This window comes from Meleagris gallopavo, chromosome 9, assembly GCF_905368555.1.
Source record: "Meleagris gallopavo chromosome 9, MGAL_WU_HG_1.1, whole genome shotgun sequence".
Taxonomy (NCBI): domain Eukaryota; kingdom Metazoa; phylum Chordata; class Aves; order Galliformes; family Phasianidae; genus Meleagris; species Meleagris gallopavo.
The window spans coordinates 17,270,639-17,286,443 of NC_139412.1; the positions used below are offsets into that span (position 1 = coordinate 17,270,639).

The following is a 15,805-nucleotide window of genomic DNA, read 5'->3' on the forward strand; positions in this document are numbered from 1 at the left end:
CTGACCCGTACTGCCTGGGAAAAACAACAGCACAGTTGTGTAAGAGGTCTTACAGGTATGCTTTTATTTCTTTCTCTTTCTTTCTTCCTTTCTTTCTTTGTTCTTTTTTTCTTTTATTTTTTTAATTTTTTTTTTTTGAAAATACCATGTATAATCTGTTTAAAGCTTCTCAAAATGCACAGGTTCCCATCCAACGGAGCTGTGCAGCGACATAGATTCAAGACAAGAATAAAATCTTTACTCTTCATCTTCATAAGACACTTTCTTTTTCCCATTACAAAATACTTTTAAGAATAATAACATTTATAAATGTATCTATATTTGACATCATATAAAATAAACCAAGATTTATAGTCACTTCTAAGATTTTTCTTCTTTTACACAGAGTATGTTACAATATATACAGTCAATTTTTCGCTGTGTTTGTCAAACCAGCCTGATTGTACCCACCAGGCTTTAGCTTATATGTACAAATATGCTAAAAGTGCAAGACTTTATTAATTAAAGCTGCCTGTGTTTTCAGAGGTCTGGAATTGTGTGGCCTGTAGATAGAGATACACACATACATACATATATATGTATATTACAAACACACACACCTGTATATCTATATATGAAGGGAGAGAGAGTAGCACATGGGTGCTCGTGTGCTAGAAAGCCTCAGGATGTCACTGAGCGCTGGTGCTGGAGCCCAACCCGTGGTGCAGGCAGCACTGCTCACACTTCTGTTCTCTCATCAGCACCCAGGGGGGAACCAAACCCACCAGCAACCCTCAATTCCAAAGGGATCTCAAAAACACAGGTCGTAGCTATCACCGAGGTAAATGAACAGGAATTCACCTGAATAAGAAGATTCATTTAGTCATCAATTCTTTGAGTGTGAGTGATAACTAAGGCAAAAATCCCACGGCCCTGAGCCTGCCGTGCCCGGTCGGATGCAGGCTGAACAGAGGCTCTGGGATTTTGGCCCACGGCACACACGGCTCTGCCCAGGTGGCCCAGGCCCACGAGCGGCTGTGCTAGCGGCTGGGGTGGGTGCTGGAAATAAAGGGGGTGTGATAAAGTGCATGTTTTAGATTTCTTGTTTCAGCAAGGCCAATCTGACGTGTAAACATCCTTGCAAACCTCCCCTGCTCCCTGCTGCGAGGCTGTGAGCGACGGACAGGCGTGCCACCCCACAGCCCTCCCCAACACCATGCAGCCCAGTGCCACCAGGAGGGCTGTGGAGAGGCACAGCCCCATCCTGCACACCCACCGCCCCCAGCCCCTCTCCTTGCAAGGCGGTGAACCCCCTTCATGTCAAGCCCCGCTCACAAGAGCCCAGCCACACAGGGCTGGCATGTTGGGGGGGACGTGCAGAGCAGCCACCATGCTGCAACCTTCTCCCAGCAGCAACACTGAGACATAAACTGTGTACAATAGTGTATCCTTGGTGTAAGTGTGTGCCTCTGCGTCTCCACGTTTTCCTCCCCACCTTCTTGCAAAGCTGAAAGCAATGGCCTACACCTTCATCTGTGTTTGGGCTCCAGCAGTGCCCACGGTTAGTGCTCAGTCCCCAGCGCCTCAGAAATGTAGCTGTTCCTTTTTCCTTTGGAAAGACACAAACAGTAGGGACACAGCTATACACCCACTGAGGAGCAGATTAGTTTTCAATTCATAAATATAAACATATACTTAAAAAGTGGCAATTTACAAAAATACAATTTATTGCTGACCCTATAGGCTTGTAACATGGCCTGTGTCATCGTGAGTATACGTTCCGGGTTTGTCAGGCTGAAATCCGACCGAGCAAAACCATAGTTTGCTGTCATACGGTGTTCTACTGTGTAGGTTTGTTTTCATGTTAAGAAACATATACAACAACATCCACCTGGATCAGAACAGAATGACAGAGGAGAAAGAGTAAAGGTTCTTTGTAGGTAACCTGAAAAATATTTGGCTACAGGGAGTAAAAACCATATAAATTTCTCTGCACTTGTTAACCAAAATAAAAGATGAGGAATATCTTACTGGTTGTGATGTGAGCTGGTTTAACAACAGTAAGAAATTCAGGCAAAAGTGGTGTTACGTAAGTTAGCAGCATTATCCAATCTCCTGGAAAACAAAGTGGTGGGGTTGAGGTATAGAAATAAGGAAAAACTCCACAACGGACCTACGAGAGCGAGACGAGCTATGTACAGGGGAGCCCTGCAGTGCGCTGCGGGTGCTGGGATCAGCATCACAGTGACTTCCAGCACCGCGGCCCTGATGGGACAGGGCTCGTCTGCAGTGCCGCCATCCCCACGGGGACCTCAGCCAACCTGCCCGCAGCCGGGCGGCTGTCCCCTTCAGGCCAAAGATCTGCAGCCAGCACTGGCAAGGGCAGGCACGGCTCGGCGACCGGCAGCAGCATCCCGGCCCCTGCCCCAAGCACGGCTTTCTCACCAAGTCTGCAGCTCCGGTGGGCGGGAGCCCCAGGTGAGCATCCTTCTCTTCCTCAGCTCGTCGGTGCGCTCCCTCTGGGGCAGGCCTGGCTGAGACTCGCGGCCCACGGGCTCTTTTGAGCGGTGATGCCAACGGGAGACCCCAGCCGGGCCCCGCGGCGATCCCACTGTGTGAGGTGGGGTCTCGCTGGTCTGAGCGGCGGTTGGTCAGGGCAGCTGCATCTCAGGCAGGTCAGGCAGGTTGCAGGGCTGGCCCTGTGCGTGGCGGCCCTGCGGCTGCGGGTGCAGGAAGTAACTCAGGGGGCTCTGCTGCGGGAGGTGGGGTGGCTGGAACACACGTGGGCTGGGGCCTCCCGGCACCGCCTCAGCTCCTGGCATCTGCGGGGAGACACGAAGGCAGCCGATCAGACCCGCCCCGGGCCAGCACCCCTCCCTCGCTGTTGTCCAGGGGTACCAGTGCCCAAAGGTGATCTGCGCCCACCTAGCGGTGAGCTAAGGACAGAAGAAAATGGCGGGGTGGTGGGACCCCCATCCTGCCAGCCCTACAGGCGGCCCAGCAGAAGGCCTCTGGCAGGCAGCTGCTGCTCCACAGAGCAGGCTTCATCACTCTGCCATGGCACTGAGGCCCGACTTGCTCCTGGCTGAAGCTTCCACCTCCCGCACACTGCCATGCTGCTGTTCTCAGGGCTTACAGCAGTTCCTGCCCATGTTTCCAACAACAATTTATTTCTCACTCCAAATGCAGCCCTGCAGCGTAACTCCAGCTCTATCTATTCCATCTTTTCCAGGACAACTATAGCTTGCCTCTGCTAACCCATCAAGTCTTGGAGAGCATATCACTCATTAATTATTAGTTTCAACAGCCCTTCTCCTTGGCAGCCCTGTTCACTTGGCATGCACTGATGAAAACATGCACTGAAAAAACAAAACTGCCTTTCCCAGAGTTTTGTGTTGGGAAACAATCTTTTATTGAAAGAAAGCAGTGATTGCAGCTGATAAGAACCCCTTGCTGTGCTGAGACCTAGCAGCAGGAGGCTGGTTTTCAAGGGGACCCAATCCCTTCTTGCCCATCGCTTCCACGGTGGGATTCCCATCCCAGGCCCTCTGAATGACACATCATACTTGAAGGCCTGGATCTGTCTTCTGCTTGCTAAGGGACAGCTGGGCTTGGAAATACTGCCTTGAAATTGGGTACCAAGTCAAGTTGGAAATGCTGTGCACAGAGACACACACAGATACAGTGGGGATGGAGGGCACACGAGTGCACAGCTCAGGTGTAATCACAGTCAGCTAAGTACTGTTTCTTCCCCAGATCCCTCAGATCCCACCCCAGCCATGCACACAGCCACAGACCTTACCTGAAGGTAGAGACGGTGCTGCTGAACCTGCTGCTGTGGCCATGGGTGGAGGTGCAGCGGGGTGCTGGCGGGGTGGGCCACGAAGCTGCCATGGGGGAGCATCACGGATGGGGAGAGCACAGGTGAGGGGGCGGGGGGCCGCACCGTGTTGCCACTGATGGGCTGCATCTGTGTGACGGGAGGCAAGGGCTGCTGCTCTGCCACGAATCTGCCACAGGGAAGAAAATGCAGTGTGAGAACCCAACCCTGGCTTGGCTGCCCAATGCTGCAGGAATCAGAGCAACAGGACTTGTCAAACTGTGCCAAATCCCACACGAAAGTCCCTCTCCTACTAAGCATTCCTGACTGGAGCCGCAGGGAATCAGATATGTAAGGTTGTCCATCTCTGTGACTTGATCAAGCACTTGATGCTTTACAAAAGCCAGCAAACAGTTAGGAAGACTTTTCAAAAAACTGTAATTAGGAGTTCTTTGCAATTAAAGGAAGTACATATTTTCATTACTTCTCCTAAACTAGCTTAGATTTTGTTTCCTCTAAGTCTGGTTTGTTTTCATGTGATCACACACAGGTTTTTCAAAGTAATTTCTGGAGCCATGAAGCAGCACCCTGCTACAACACCACGCGGGAGCAGGGACAAGCAAGGACTCACTTCCCTGGCTGCCTGCTGGCGCTGCTCGGCGTGGGCTGGGCGCTGCCATTGGCGGCGGGCACCATGGCCTGGATGGACTGGTCCAGCAGCATCCTGTGGTGAGGAAAAAGAGGGGGCAGTCAGGGCAGGACAGGTCCAGACTGCTGGCTGCCGACCTCTAGGAACAAGTCCTGTAGACCCTCACTGAAAGCATGCAAAGTAGCACTGATTCTCCTTGGAAAAAAAGCCAATGCAATAGGATGCTTCTCATCACCCATGTGGAAGTGGGCTGAAATTTGCCACACCTTCCATGTCAGAAATACATTTTTACAGATGTGAGATCTCTAGCTCACATAGTTTATGCTGCTCCTTTAGAGAGTATTTTGCAGTGCCCAGATCCCAGAGACAGCGCCTGCAGACCCCTTCCTGAAAGGCAGTTGCATAGTTTGGGGCCATTTACAGCTTTGTACAAAAGAATAATGTTTTTGTCACAGATCTCATCCTGGCTGGAAAAAAGAGGCTCTGGAAGTCTGGAGCAAGACAGGGCTGGGAAGACAGTTCCAGCTCTTACCTGAGGCTCCTGTCCTGGCTGTAGTCAGACTGCATCTGCCTTTCACTAACATCAGTTGGCAGCTGTGCAGCCACTGTAATGGGATGCGCTTGCGAAAACACCGTGGGGTTGTTGTAGAGGGGCACTGAAATGCTCGCCTGCCCTGGCAGACACGTTGGCTGGGTTTGGTTTCCTCGCATTAGGTGCTGCTGCTGCTGCGGTACCTGAAATGCAGGTGCAGATGCACAGATCAGGTTCTGAAGCCCTCAGTTATGCAGCTAGAACAACAGCTTCAAACTGGGAAAAAGACAAAGAACAGCTCAAGTTCTCCCTGAGTGAAGTGGTAAGAATGGAATATGCCTATGAACACAAACACCTTGTTGGCATTTGTCACCCTTCTATGATCCTCAGCTGTGGGAGGAATTCTTTCATCTAAATAAGGTTCTGGGAAGACATTATAGCAGTACCTCCTGGGGCGTGCAGGAGAGCTGGGGGGGGACTTGGTATCGGTGAGTGCAGTGTCAGGGCAGGGAGTAATGGCTTCAAATTAAGAGGGGAGATTTAGGTTGCATATGAGTAAGATATTCTTTATGCAGAGGGCAATGAGGACCTGGCACTGCTGACAGAGCTGTGGATGCCCATCCCTTCGAGGTGCCCAAGGTCAGACTGGGTGGCTTCCGGACAGCCTGAGCTGGGGTGAAGGGGCAGCTGCACACAGCACGGGTGGCTGCAAGGTCTTTTTCCAATCTAAACTGTTCTGTGATTCTATACAGTGAACGTAGACCCAGTGATGCTAAGCTCATTTATCACAGCTGCCTTGCAAGACTTCTCTGCCAGAAACGAATTCCCCTCTGACAACCACGAAACGCTTCGTGCCACCTGCCCACGTGTGAGCACAGCCAGGCACCTGGGAGGGAGTGCTGCAGGGCTCTCTGAGGAACAGGCGCGGGGTGGACACAGGGGCACCCCCGTAGTGCTTGGCCATGGGGCCCGGCTGCGGGGCCTTCTTGGCGCCGGGCTGCCGGGATGGCGGCGGGGCTCTCCGTGGGCTCTGACGCTGTGCGTTGTTGAAGACCAGTGGGATCGGCTGCTGCATCAGCATCTTTAAGGAGAAAAGAGGCACGAGTGCGTTACACATCGGGAAGGGATACAAGACAGCCCTTGCTGGGCAACTGCCACTAGATGGTGCTTCGGCTTTGCTAGAAAATAGGGGTTCTGTAGGCTCCCGCCCCGTGCTGAGGGGTGCAGCTGGCAGGGCCCCAAGGAGCTCTGCTGGGCTCCTTGCTGCTGGGAGACCTCCTGCCCCTAGCAGGCCTCTGTCAGCACGTGGGCACCGCGCCTGCAAAGCCGGCAGCACAGTGAGCTGTGGGGATGGGCAACCACGTCGGTGTCTGCTCAGATATTCAGACCACAACTGTCTGGTGCTGTTATCCCTGTCACACGTTGTGGGATGGTACAAATGGCATTAATCACTGGGATCACCGTGCAGGGTGAGTTCTGACCAACCTGACCCCTTCCTTGGGATTGTTTTCCTAAATCATGACTCTTTATCATTAAGCAGCCACCGATGGCAGCTACCCCTCAGGAGACACCTTGCCAGCCACCCCCACAACTGAGACCACACTGTGCATCCAGAGCTCATTTCCAAATGCTTATGCTGCAGATAACTGTCACAGACCTGCACGCTCCAAGGAAAAGCACACTCTGGGGCCAGAGAAGTGGTACCTGCAGGTTGGAGTCCTGCACCAGCTGGAGCTGCTCCTTGATGACGTGCAGCTCTTCCTGCTGCGTTTTGATGTCAGCTTGCAGAATGCGTGTCCTCTCCTCCAGCTGCTCCTTCAGCTGGTGCATCATGCCCAGGGGGGCTGGGAAGTGGTACACGGGCTGCAGGGCAGAGAGAGAGCATTGGCTTGGGACGGTCCCATTGCACCCATTCATTGTGATGCTTTTATACAAGGCAGGCAGGTTACTGGAATACCAGACTAGCTATGATTTATAATTGTCATTTTTTTTGTCTCTCTCTTCTTTTTTTGGCCTATCTCAGATCTGTCACATCACCCCCTTCTTCTGTCAGGTCCGTAACACTGTTGTGTTTTATCAGTCTGTGCCAGTTGCTAACAACACAGATGAGCCTTCAGCAGCCCCAAGTGGTTTGACAGGTCTGAGCCTTCCTTTAACCTATGCTTTCAGCATCCCAGCTTGGCTGGGGGCAAGGGCTCAGCCCTCATGCTTATCACACAGCCCCAGCACAAACCCTTCCCTCCCACCCAGCTTGGGGCAGGGGCTGCATCACACCACGTACCAGCACAGCCTGCTGGGAGGGGACCGCCGGCTGCTGAGGGAGGTGTTCACCCGTGGCTGGAGGCGTTGCTATGGCCTAAAAATGAAAACTTTGCTTTATTGGAAGTCTCCAGCACCTCTAGTGCTGAGTGGGCATGGTACGAGCTGCTGCTGGCCACACAGCCCTGGTGATGAAACAAGTGTGGGAAGCCTGAAAGCTTCACGCATAGACTGAGGATGAGAAACAAGGGAGAATGAGCTCCTATATGCCTGCTGCTAATTGATAGCAAACCCTCAGTGTCACCACCTATGTCTGGACAAAAAGCTTTTAATACGTGCAGACCCAAGAGATGCCTGAGGAGATAGAACTTGGCCTGGAGGAACAACGAACCCCAAGACAGCAGATGGCTGCACTGCCTCCAGCTCTCTTCACCTCTGCCATGGCCCCAGGAAATCCCAGCCCTGGCCCCACACACCCAGAGCTGAGGATCAAACCCCTCCAAGAGTCAGACCAAGGCCCGCCATCTGCTCCCTCCCTGCACCGACCTGAGCGCTTCCAGCCGCCGCCAGCCGCAGGGCTGCCTTCTCTGGCACCGCCGGCCGGGTGGAAGTGCTGGTGTCGGTGTGTCGCATGGACGAGGTGGCTGGAAAAGAGACGCTTTGCTGTCACACTGCAGCAGAGCTGCGCCCAGCCACCCCTGCTCCCACGAGGCCGATGCGGGACACAGCACCACAGCGTTCAGTGCTGAAGCTGAGCACCTCTCACTGACTCAGTCCCAGCTGGTGGAAGCCCCTCACCCGAGCCCAGAGCTGGGAGGGTGCCCTGCCCCTCACTCCCCCACCGAACCGGGCACCTACAGGCAGTGTCGGAGAGCGCGGTGTGAGAGGAGCGGCGGGAGCTGTGGGACGACAGCGACATTCCCTCCCGGCTGGCATCTTGGCTGCTGCCGCAGCGGCCCACCTCTAGGTAGCTGCCGTGGCTCTGCAGGGAGAGAAGCACATGCCAGGAGGTGTTGGGGGGGAAATAACAGGATGGGTGCTGCCAGCCCCCTCCAGCTGACCCTAGGCTCTCTCTTGGTGGTCATCCTGATGACTTTACCCTCCCAACCCATATATCCCAGTGAGAATAGCCAAACCTAGTGCATTTGTGTGGCTCTGGAGCTGTCACCAAAACGACAGGTGGCAGCTGGTTTATGGCTAACAGCACACAGCATGACTGTTTCACTGCAGGATGTGCTGACCATGCTGTCCGTGCTGCCACCCTCCCCATGCCTCCCCAGGAGCTCCCCACTCCTTTCCCCAAGAGCAAGCAATGGGTGCAACTGTCCTACTGCTCCTCCCACTGCCTTGCACCAGCAGCTGTAGCTTCATGGCTGCAGAAAAACATCACTGCTATCATATGGGAAGGGCAAAATTATAGCAGTGCTGTAGTGAGAATAGCTGCTAGCAAGATGGCCTCTGCTCCAGCACAAAAGGCCTCTGGGACAGTGCCCACAGAGCATCCTGTAAATAACTTCTATAAAATAATGGCTGAAGAGTAGTGAGGCTAATGGAATGATAATTACACAACAATCCTCACAGAGTGGCTTTGATTTCCGGTCTTATCTGTAAACTATTGAGAGGAGGAATTTAAAAGGAATTGAAATGACCTTGTTAATTGGGCAGGCATGTTGGGATGCCAAATTGATTCAAGCCGTGAAAATTACTGCTCTGGTCACATTCCTGGACAATGGTGTAAAGAGAGCTGAAATCTGGAATAAGAACCAACGCATTGTTTTCCCTGTACTTCCAACTTTGTCTGAGTATTGGTGCCACGCTGGCATGAACCAAACAGGTGCATGGCGGTACTGCCGCACTCAGAAGGACATGGAAAAGCTGAGCAGTGGCAACGCAAACGCTGGATTTGCAGCTGCACGCCTGCATCAAGAAGGGGTAGCTTAGAGCCATGCAGTGTATGACTCCTGAGCACCTGTTTGAGTCATAGCCCTGGCAAAGACTTGGAAGGAGAAGGGAATATGGGAGAAGGAAGAACAGGTAACCTGCTAAGATTGATAAGAGGTGGCTCTGTTTCATTCAACTGTGAAGAGACGCAGTACCTTTACAGAAGAGGATGCCAGTTCAATTGATGACTCTTCAAGGCCAAGATCTCGCCTTTTTTCAGCTCGGACTTCTGCATAACTAATAAAAACAATAAACAAAATTAAATCATTGTGCCTCTAAAAGTCTGTTTTTGCTCCCCTTACTATTTCTCCTCTTAAACTATATTTACAGCAAACAATGCTGCATGATTCACCCTGGGATATATTGGAGAGAACGATGTAAGGGCTCTGAGCAGTTGTGGTGTCAGAATTAGGACTCCCGAAATGTGAACGGGTGAAACCTTTGTGGGGAGCAAGAGGCACTGCTGAGCTGAGCTTACTTACAGCAGTGTGGGTCCCTGCACAATAAATTCAGGGCCTGAAGCACAGCTCAACTGCCTGAAGCATGGCAGAAGCAATGCAGCCTAAAGCAATTGCTCTATCTGATGTGTGTTTAAAATAGCACTCTGTGTGTAGTTTATACCAGCGTCTCAACCACTGACACCTGTGTACTGGTGTAGGGTGCCCTCAGTCTGAACGTGGGAAAAGATTTCCAGTTCATTTGTGCTTTTTCTTCCAAATGTTTGAAAGGAAAAGGGGGAGCGGAAAAGAAAAAATCACAACAACTTGATTCCCAAGGAAATGGATTCTTTAGGAAAGGTGTGCAACAACCTGACTCCAGTTAACAGATCAAATCAGAACACTGCTGTTTCTTCAATCCCTTCAGCAAATACACCTGTGCTCTGAGCACTGCTGTGTGCTGACAGTGGGAGGCAGCAGGTCCCTCGCACAGCTCAGCTTGTTCCAGCCCAGCTCTGCCACCAAGCCTGCAGCCAAGCGCACTGCAGGGCACCTGGGAGCTGCCATGGGCAAGGAACGTGGCCAGCAGGACAGCAGCCACCTTCCTGCCTGAGTACATAATGCTTTGTGCAAAGGTTTGGTAGGAGTTGTATCACCCCATTTCACACAGAATCGCAGAATGGCCAGGGTTGGAAGGGACCTCCAGGATCACGAAGCTCCATCCCCCTGCCACATGCAGGGCCACCAACCTCCACATTTAACACCAGACCAGGCTGCCCAGCGCCCCATCCAGCCTGGCATTAAACACCTCCAGGGATGGACGGGCATCCACAGGCTCTCTGGGCAGCTGTTCCACACCTCACCACTCTCACAGTAAAGAACTTCCCCCTGACATCCAACCTAAATCTCCCTTCCCTCAACTTCAAACCATTTTCCCTTGTCCTGCTGTTATCTCCCCTTTCAAAGAGTTGACTCCCCTCCTGTTTGTAGGCTCCCTTTAGGTACTGAAAGGCTGCAATGAGGTCACCCCGCAGCCTCCTTTTCGCCAGGCTGAACAAGCCCAGCTCCCTCAGCCTGTCTTTGTAGAGGGTCATCTGATCATCTTTGTGGCTCTGCTCTGGACCCTCTCCAACAGCTCCCTGTCTTTCTTGTACTGGGGGCTCCAGACCTGGACACAGCACTGCAGATGGGGCCTCACAAGAGCAGAGTAGTGGGGGACAATCACCTCCCTGTCCCTGCTGCCCACCCCTCTTCTGATGGAGCCCAGGATACCATTTGCTTTCCGAGCTGCAAGAGCACACTGCTGGCTCATGTTCAGGTTTTCACCCATCAGGACCCCCAGGTCCTTCTCTGCAGGGCTGCTCTCAAGGACCGCTCCTTCCAGTCTGTATGGATGCCTGGGATTCCTCCAGACCAAGTGCAAAACTCTGCACTTTGCTGTGTTGAACCTCATTAGGTTCACCTGGGCCCACCTTTCCAGCCTCTCGAGGTCCCTCTGAATGGATTCCCTTCCTTCCGTCGTGACAACCGCACCACTCAGGTTGGTGTTGTCAGCAAACTTGCTGAGGGTGCACTCGATTCCGTCATCGATGTCACTGATAAAGTTGTTACAGAGCACCGGTCCCAAGACAGAGCCCTGGGGGACACAGCTCGTTACTGGCCTCCACCTGGACATAGAGCCATTGATCACCATCCTCTGTCTGCAGCCTTTCAACCAATTCCTTATCCACCTATCAAATCCACATCCCTCCAATCTGGAGATAAGGATGTGGTGGGGGACCGTGTCAAAGGCCTTGCTCAACTCCAGGTAAATGACATCGGTCGCCTTTCCCTTGTCCACCGATGCCGTCACTCCATCACAGAAGGCTACCAGATCGGTTAAGCATGATCTTCCCCTGGTGAAACTGTGCTGGCCAGGAGGATCTGTTCCGTGATCTTCCCAAGTACAGAGGTTCCCCGGGTCCTCCTTGCTCCCTTTCTTATAAGTGGGAGTGATGTGACCCTTCCTCCAGTCATCCGAGACCTCACCTGACAGCCATGACTTTTCAAATATGATGGAGAGCAGCTCTGCAACCAATTTACATTTGGTAAATTTACAATCTACCATTTACACCCACAGAGTCATCTGACTGTTAAAGCTTCAGCTCCTTGTCCTGCCACGTCATTGCTGGTGTCACTCTGATGGACATGAACAGTGGTGGCTTTCAGGCCCAGCTGCCAAAACGTGGTGAAAACACATGATGCTTTTCCCCAGGTTCCCTGTTGTAATAGCTTTCTACAATTGCATGCCACTTAGCATGCCAATGCACGCAGCAAATATTTGGCTTACACAAAACAGGACTGGAAAACATAATGGACCAGGACATGGAACACATATTTTAAAGTGCTTGGTGCTTGCTCCTACCTAACTACCAGGTGAGTGCACACGATGAACTCAGGCTTGGAATTCCACTGGTGGTAGGTGATGTAGTAGTGTGTCTGCAGCCAGATCCACTGCTGGCCCTTGGTCAGGAACCGGTAGTAACATGACTTGCCTTTTCCAAATTGCATCACTGGTAAACAAAAGGAAAGCACATTATAGCAAATGACCTACAGAAAGCTCAAGGTGCAAAGGTGATGAGAAGAAATGCTCAGCCCCAGCCTTGCTACCATACTAATGCTGTTCTTGTGGCTTTATAAGCATGACAGACACACAGCCACGCAACAGCTTTCCTTTGGGTTCTTTCCCGCTATCAACTTCCGCAACTTCCACAAGAGTGCACTTTAATATTCAGAAATTTTTCTTGTAACTACTAATTGGCATAACTTTATAACTGGTTATATTTCTACAACTAATTAGTGGGCTTCTCTGAGAGTAACAAGCAGAAGTGATATCCTTTAAACAAAGTATTGGCCTTTCAGAAATAGATGAAGATGTATTTCAGAGATGGTGGGCTCGATCCTAATAATGGCACAAATAATATGGTGGTGGAAATTAGGAGTCACGCTGAGAGCTGTAAGAGCTGCCCTGAATGCAACAGACTACTGGAGTATATATTGGAGCATATCCAGAAAAATCACAGGTGCTGTAATATAACAGGAACATAACAAGGGAAACTACATTAAATAACCACTTTAATTGCTCCCATACTGCTGGCAGTACAAAATGAAACATGCTCACTTAAAATACTCATAATTAACGCTAAGTGAAATAAAAATGTGGTTGAAGCAAGCCCATTGCACTTCACAGCGGGTGGGATGGGATACCAGCCCATGGCAACCAACCTGCCAGCCAGGAGCCTGTCCAGCCACAGGGACATGGGCACTCTTACAAACTCTGCTTTGCTAACTGCCAGGACGGTCTCTCTCAGCCATCCCATTAATGAGGATGTGCTTCAGAAGGAGCATTTAGAGAAGGCCTTCTGGCTAACGTGCCGTGCTGCTGCCTGCCCAGCACTTGGTCTTGTCCAAGGCATCCTGAAGCAACTCCTGGAAGTCGTTCACCAGCACCTGACCTCACCTGTCTGAACAGTAAAGCTAAAAGATTTCTTCAGTTGTGCTGAGCAACATGCATCTAGAATATAATGACAGATCAGTGGCAAGCACAGACATAAACCATGAACAGATTATCTCTGAAAGTAATTTTCTCCACTCTCTCTAGGTTCTTTAGCATCTCAAACGTGTTCATGGTGGAGGGGCAGTAGCAGAGGTTTGGGGCATTGCAGCTGAGAGCTGAAGAGTGCTGGGGGTCATGGATCCGCTTGGAGCCCTGGCATCGCACTGCCAGCACCTCATGGCAGGTCCCACACCGCCCTGCTGCCTGGGGCAGCTTTGCTCCCTCCTGGTAAGCTCCTTCCAAACAGCAGTGGCAGACAGACAAAAGCAAGCTGGTCCAACAAGAAACCTGTAAGCAGTGTTTCTCAAAACAAAAAAAAAAATCTGATAACCAAGATGCATTTTACGAATTGCATCATTACATTTCATTTCTTGGCACTTCAATCCAGCAGGAAGACTCAATTCTTGTTCAGCATCTGACTCTGAAGTGGGTGCAACAAAATGGAAAAATACAGTCTTTGGGAGAAAGCTCCTCTCGCACCCTTCTGGCTGGAGATCCACACCAATGAGCACTGCATCATGTCTGCTGCCACCTTCTGCGCTGGCCTACCAAGGCTGTGGACATTCTCTGGTGTTCCCACATCAGACAGAACTGGACAAACTTTCACAATGATGCAACAATGAGAAAAATCTGAGCTAAAAGCCCACGGCCTTCTTTCTGTGCCCACAGATGTTGCTGGTGGAAGGAGAAGAGCCCTCTCCCTGTTCCACAGCTCCACTCTGCCCAGGGCAGGTGGCAGGTGACATTAGATCCTTCCGGCTCTCAGAAAATTCCCAGGAAGGGTGACAGTCAACAGCATCCCCAGGACAAGGACTGCCCTCATACAAGGGGACAGAGGGTCCCTGAGTGACTGCTGAGAGATTCAGGCTCCCAGGGAGGCACTGCTAAGACAGCCTTTTTTCCTTCCTTCCCAGACAGAGACATTTTTTGCAATGACAGCAAAAGGCTTTGCATGAGCAACATGTGAGATCACAGATGGCCATACTGTGGATGGACTTACAGTGTTCATGGCACCTAGCGAGAAGCTCCAGGTCATCTGCGTGGTAGTAGTCATACCCTGACGTTCCCAGCACCTCAAAGGGTAAGTATCCTATAATAGGAGGAGCCCTAGGAAAGAAGCAAAGAGCAGGAGGTGAGCACAGACCCGCACTCTGACACCAGGGCAACACTATGACTGAAGCCATCGGATCACCGCCTGGTACCTCCACTCAGGAGCAGATTTTCACATATACTGTGATGAATTGACAGATACAAGAAAAAGACACGGAGATAAAGAGGCAAAAACTGAGAAAATGAAAAGGTGTGTGTTTACTGCTTCGTAGCCTATTCATTACGTGGGTGTAGGGAGGGCATGTGCGTATGCAGTGACTCAATCCATTAAGCACACCCGTGAGACGTGGCTTGAGAAACGCTATGGATGTTTGCGTGCGTAATAACCCGGAGCCCCAGCAAAGTTCTCCAGCAGGTTGGATATAAATGTCATCTGGGTAGTGACTGTAGAGGGAAAAGTAAGCGAGAAGCTTCTGGAAATGAATGGGAAATCCTGCTCTGTCTTTCCTAATGACTCAGCTCCACGTTCATCCCTCTGGGGGCATCAAAGGTTATTCAAGTACAGAAGGCCAGAAAAGGTCTGTGATCGCTCCCTTCCTTGCCTCGGATTCCTGAAGGGACGCTCAGAGTCCTGGCTGCACAGTGCTTCCCCACAGCCGCGGGCAGCCTGGCAGCAAACGGCTCAAAGGGGAGAGGGAGAAAAAGGCCGTATGGATGGGGCAGCAGCCTGCAGCACACTGCCACGAGGATCAAGGGCTCGGCAGGAGCTCCGGAGCCCAAGCGATCCGCCAGGCCTGGCCCAGTACGAGGAGCTGTCTGCAAGAGCCAGGCTTCTACACTCTAATTTCTAGACGCAGCGCCTTCAGTACACAGTGGTCTCAGCCACAATTCAGCCCTACTGAGTGAAGGACTCTTCATAGAGCACTGTGTTCCGTTTCCTCATGTGACCCAGATTTCTGTTAATTATGATAATACATGTATTTATTAAAGTGCCCTTGCTGTCTCTTTGTCAGATTGGCCGGTGTCTCTCGACATGCTTATCTTCAAGACAATAATGCCTTTCAGATGCACATCAGATAAACATTTAAGCTGATCAGGGAAGTATTATGTTTCCATGACTTTCGCCAGATTTCTTTAAATGAGAAAGCAACCACAAAATGCTCCTAATCTATCATTTGACAAGGAGCTGGCTTGCTTGTGGAACCCTTTAGAAGTGCCTTGTTAGCATAACTTCCAGCCTTGGGGCCTGCAGCTGGCTGTGCAAATGGAAAGCACTGTTTTCCAGTAAAGCTCTGAGCGCAGGGCTGGAGGCTGGGTCAGCAGCCCTAAGGACCTAAGACCAGCACCCAACTTTCAGCCTGGCCAGAGCAGACCTTGCAGTCTTTTAGTAATAGGAAGGAAAACCAAGAACAGAAGCAGAATGTTAACAAAGTTCAGAGGTTTTCTTCTTCACCTGCGTGTATATAAACACCAAGAAAACAGTTCCTCCTGTAACATCTAACCAGATCTGTAGAGTACTTTCTGTACTATTCATCATGACTCC

At 51.2% G+C, this 15,805-nt stretch overlaps 1 protein-coding gene across 8 annotated transcripts in view; it reads right to left on the minus strand.

Annotated features, from left to right (window-relative positions):
- Window positions 1-35: 35 nt before the first annotated feature.
- Window positions 36-15,805, minus strand: part of PASD1 (PAS domain containing repressor 1) — a 47,045-nt gene continuing 31,275 nt past the window's right edge. For 3 of the 8 annotated variants that reach the window (XM_085230764.1, XM_085230763.1, XM_010715512.4), the window contains 12 exons: window positions 14,213-14,319; window positions 12,022-12,169; window positions 9,336-9,417; window positions 8,098-8,221; window positions 7,786-7,883; window positions 7,262-7,336; window positions 6,685-6,843; window positions 5,867-6,061; window positions 4,981-5,183; window positions 4,431-4,523; window positions 3,782-3,989; window positions 36-2,801 (listed from right to left, as the gene is read on the minus strand). In XM_085230764.1, the coding sequence (XP_085086890.1) occupies window positions 2,631-2,801; window positions 3,782-3,989; window positions 4,431-4,523; window positions 4,981-5,183; window positions 5,867-6,061; window positions 6,685-6,843; window positions 7,262-7,336; window positions 7,786-7,883; window positions 8,098-8,221; window positions 9,336-9,417; window positions 12,022-12,169; window positions 14,213-14,319 (1,663 nt within the window). In that variant the 3' untranslated portion in view covers window positions 36-2,630. The remainder of the gene's footprint in view (window positions 2,802-3,781; window positions 3,990-4,430; window positions 4,524-4,980; window positions 5,184-5,866; window positions 6,062-6,684; window positions 6,844-7,261; window positions 7,337-7,785; window positions 7,884-8,097; window positions 8,222-9,335; window positions 9,418-12,021; window positions 12,170-14,212; window positions 14,320-15,805) is intronic. The other 5 variants (XR_014885021.1, XR_014885020.1, XR_014885019.1 and 2 more) reach the window with 5 other exon arrangements.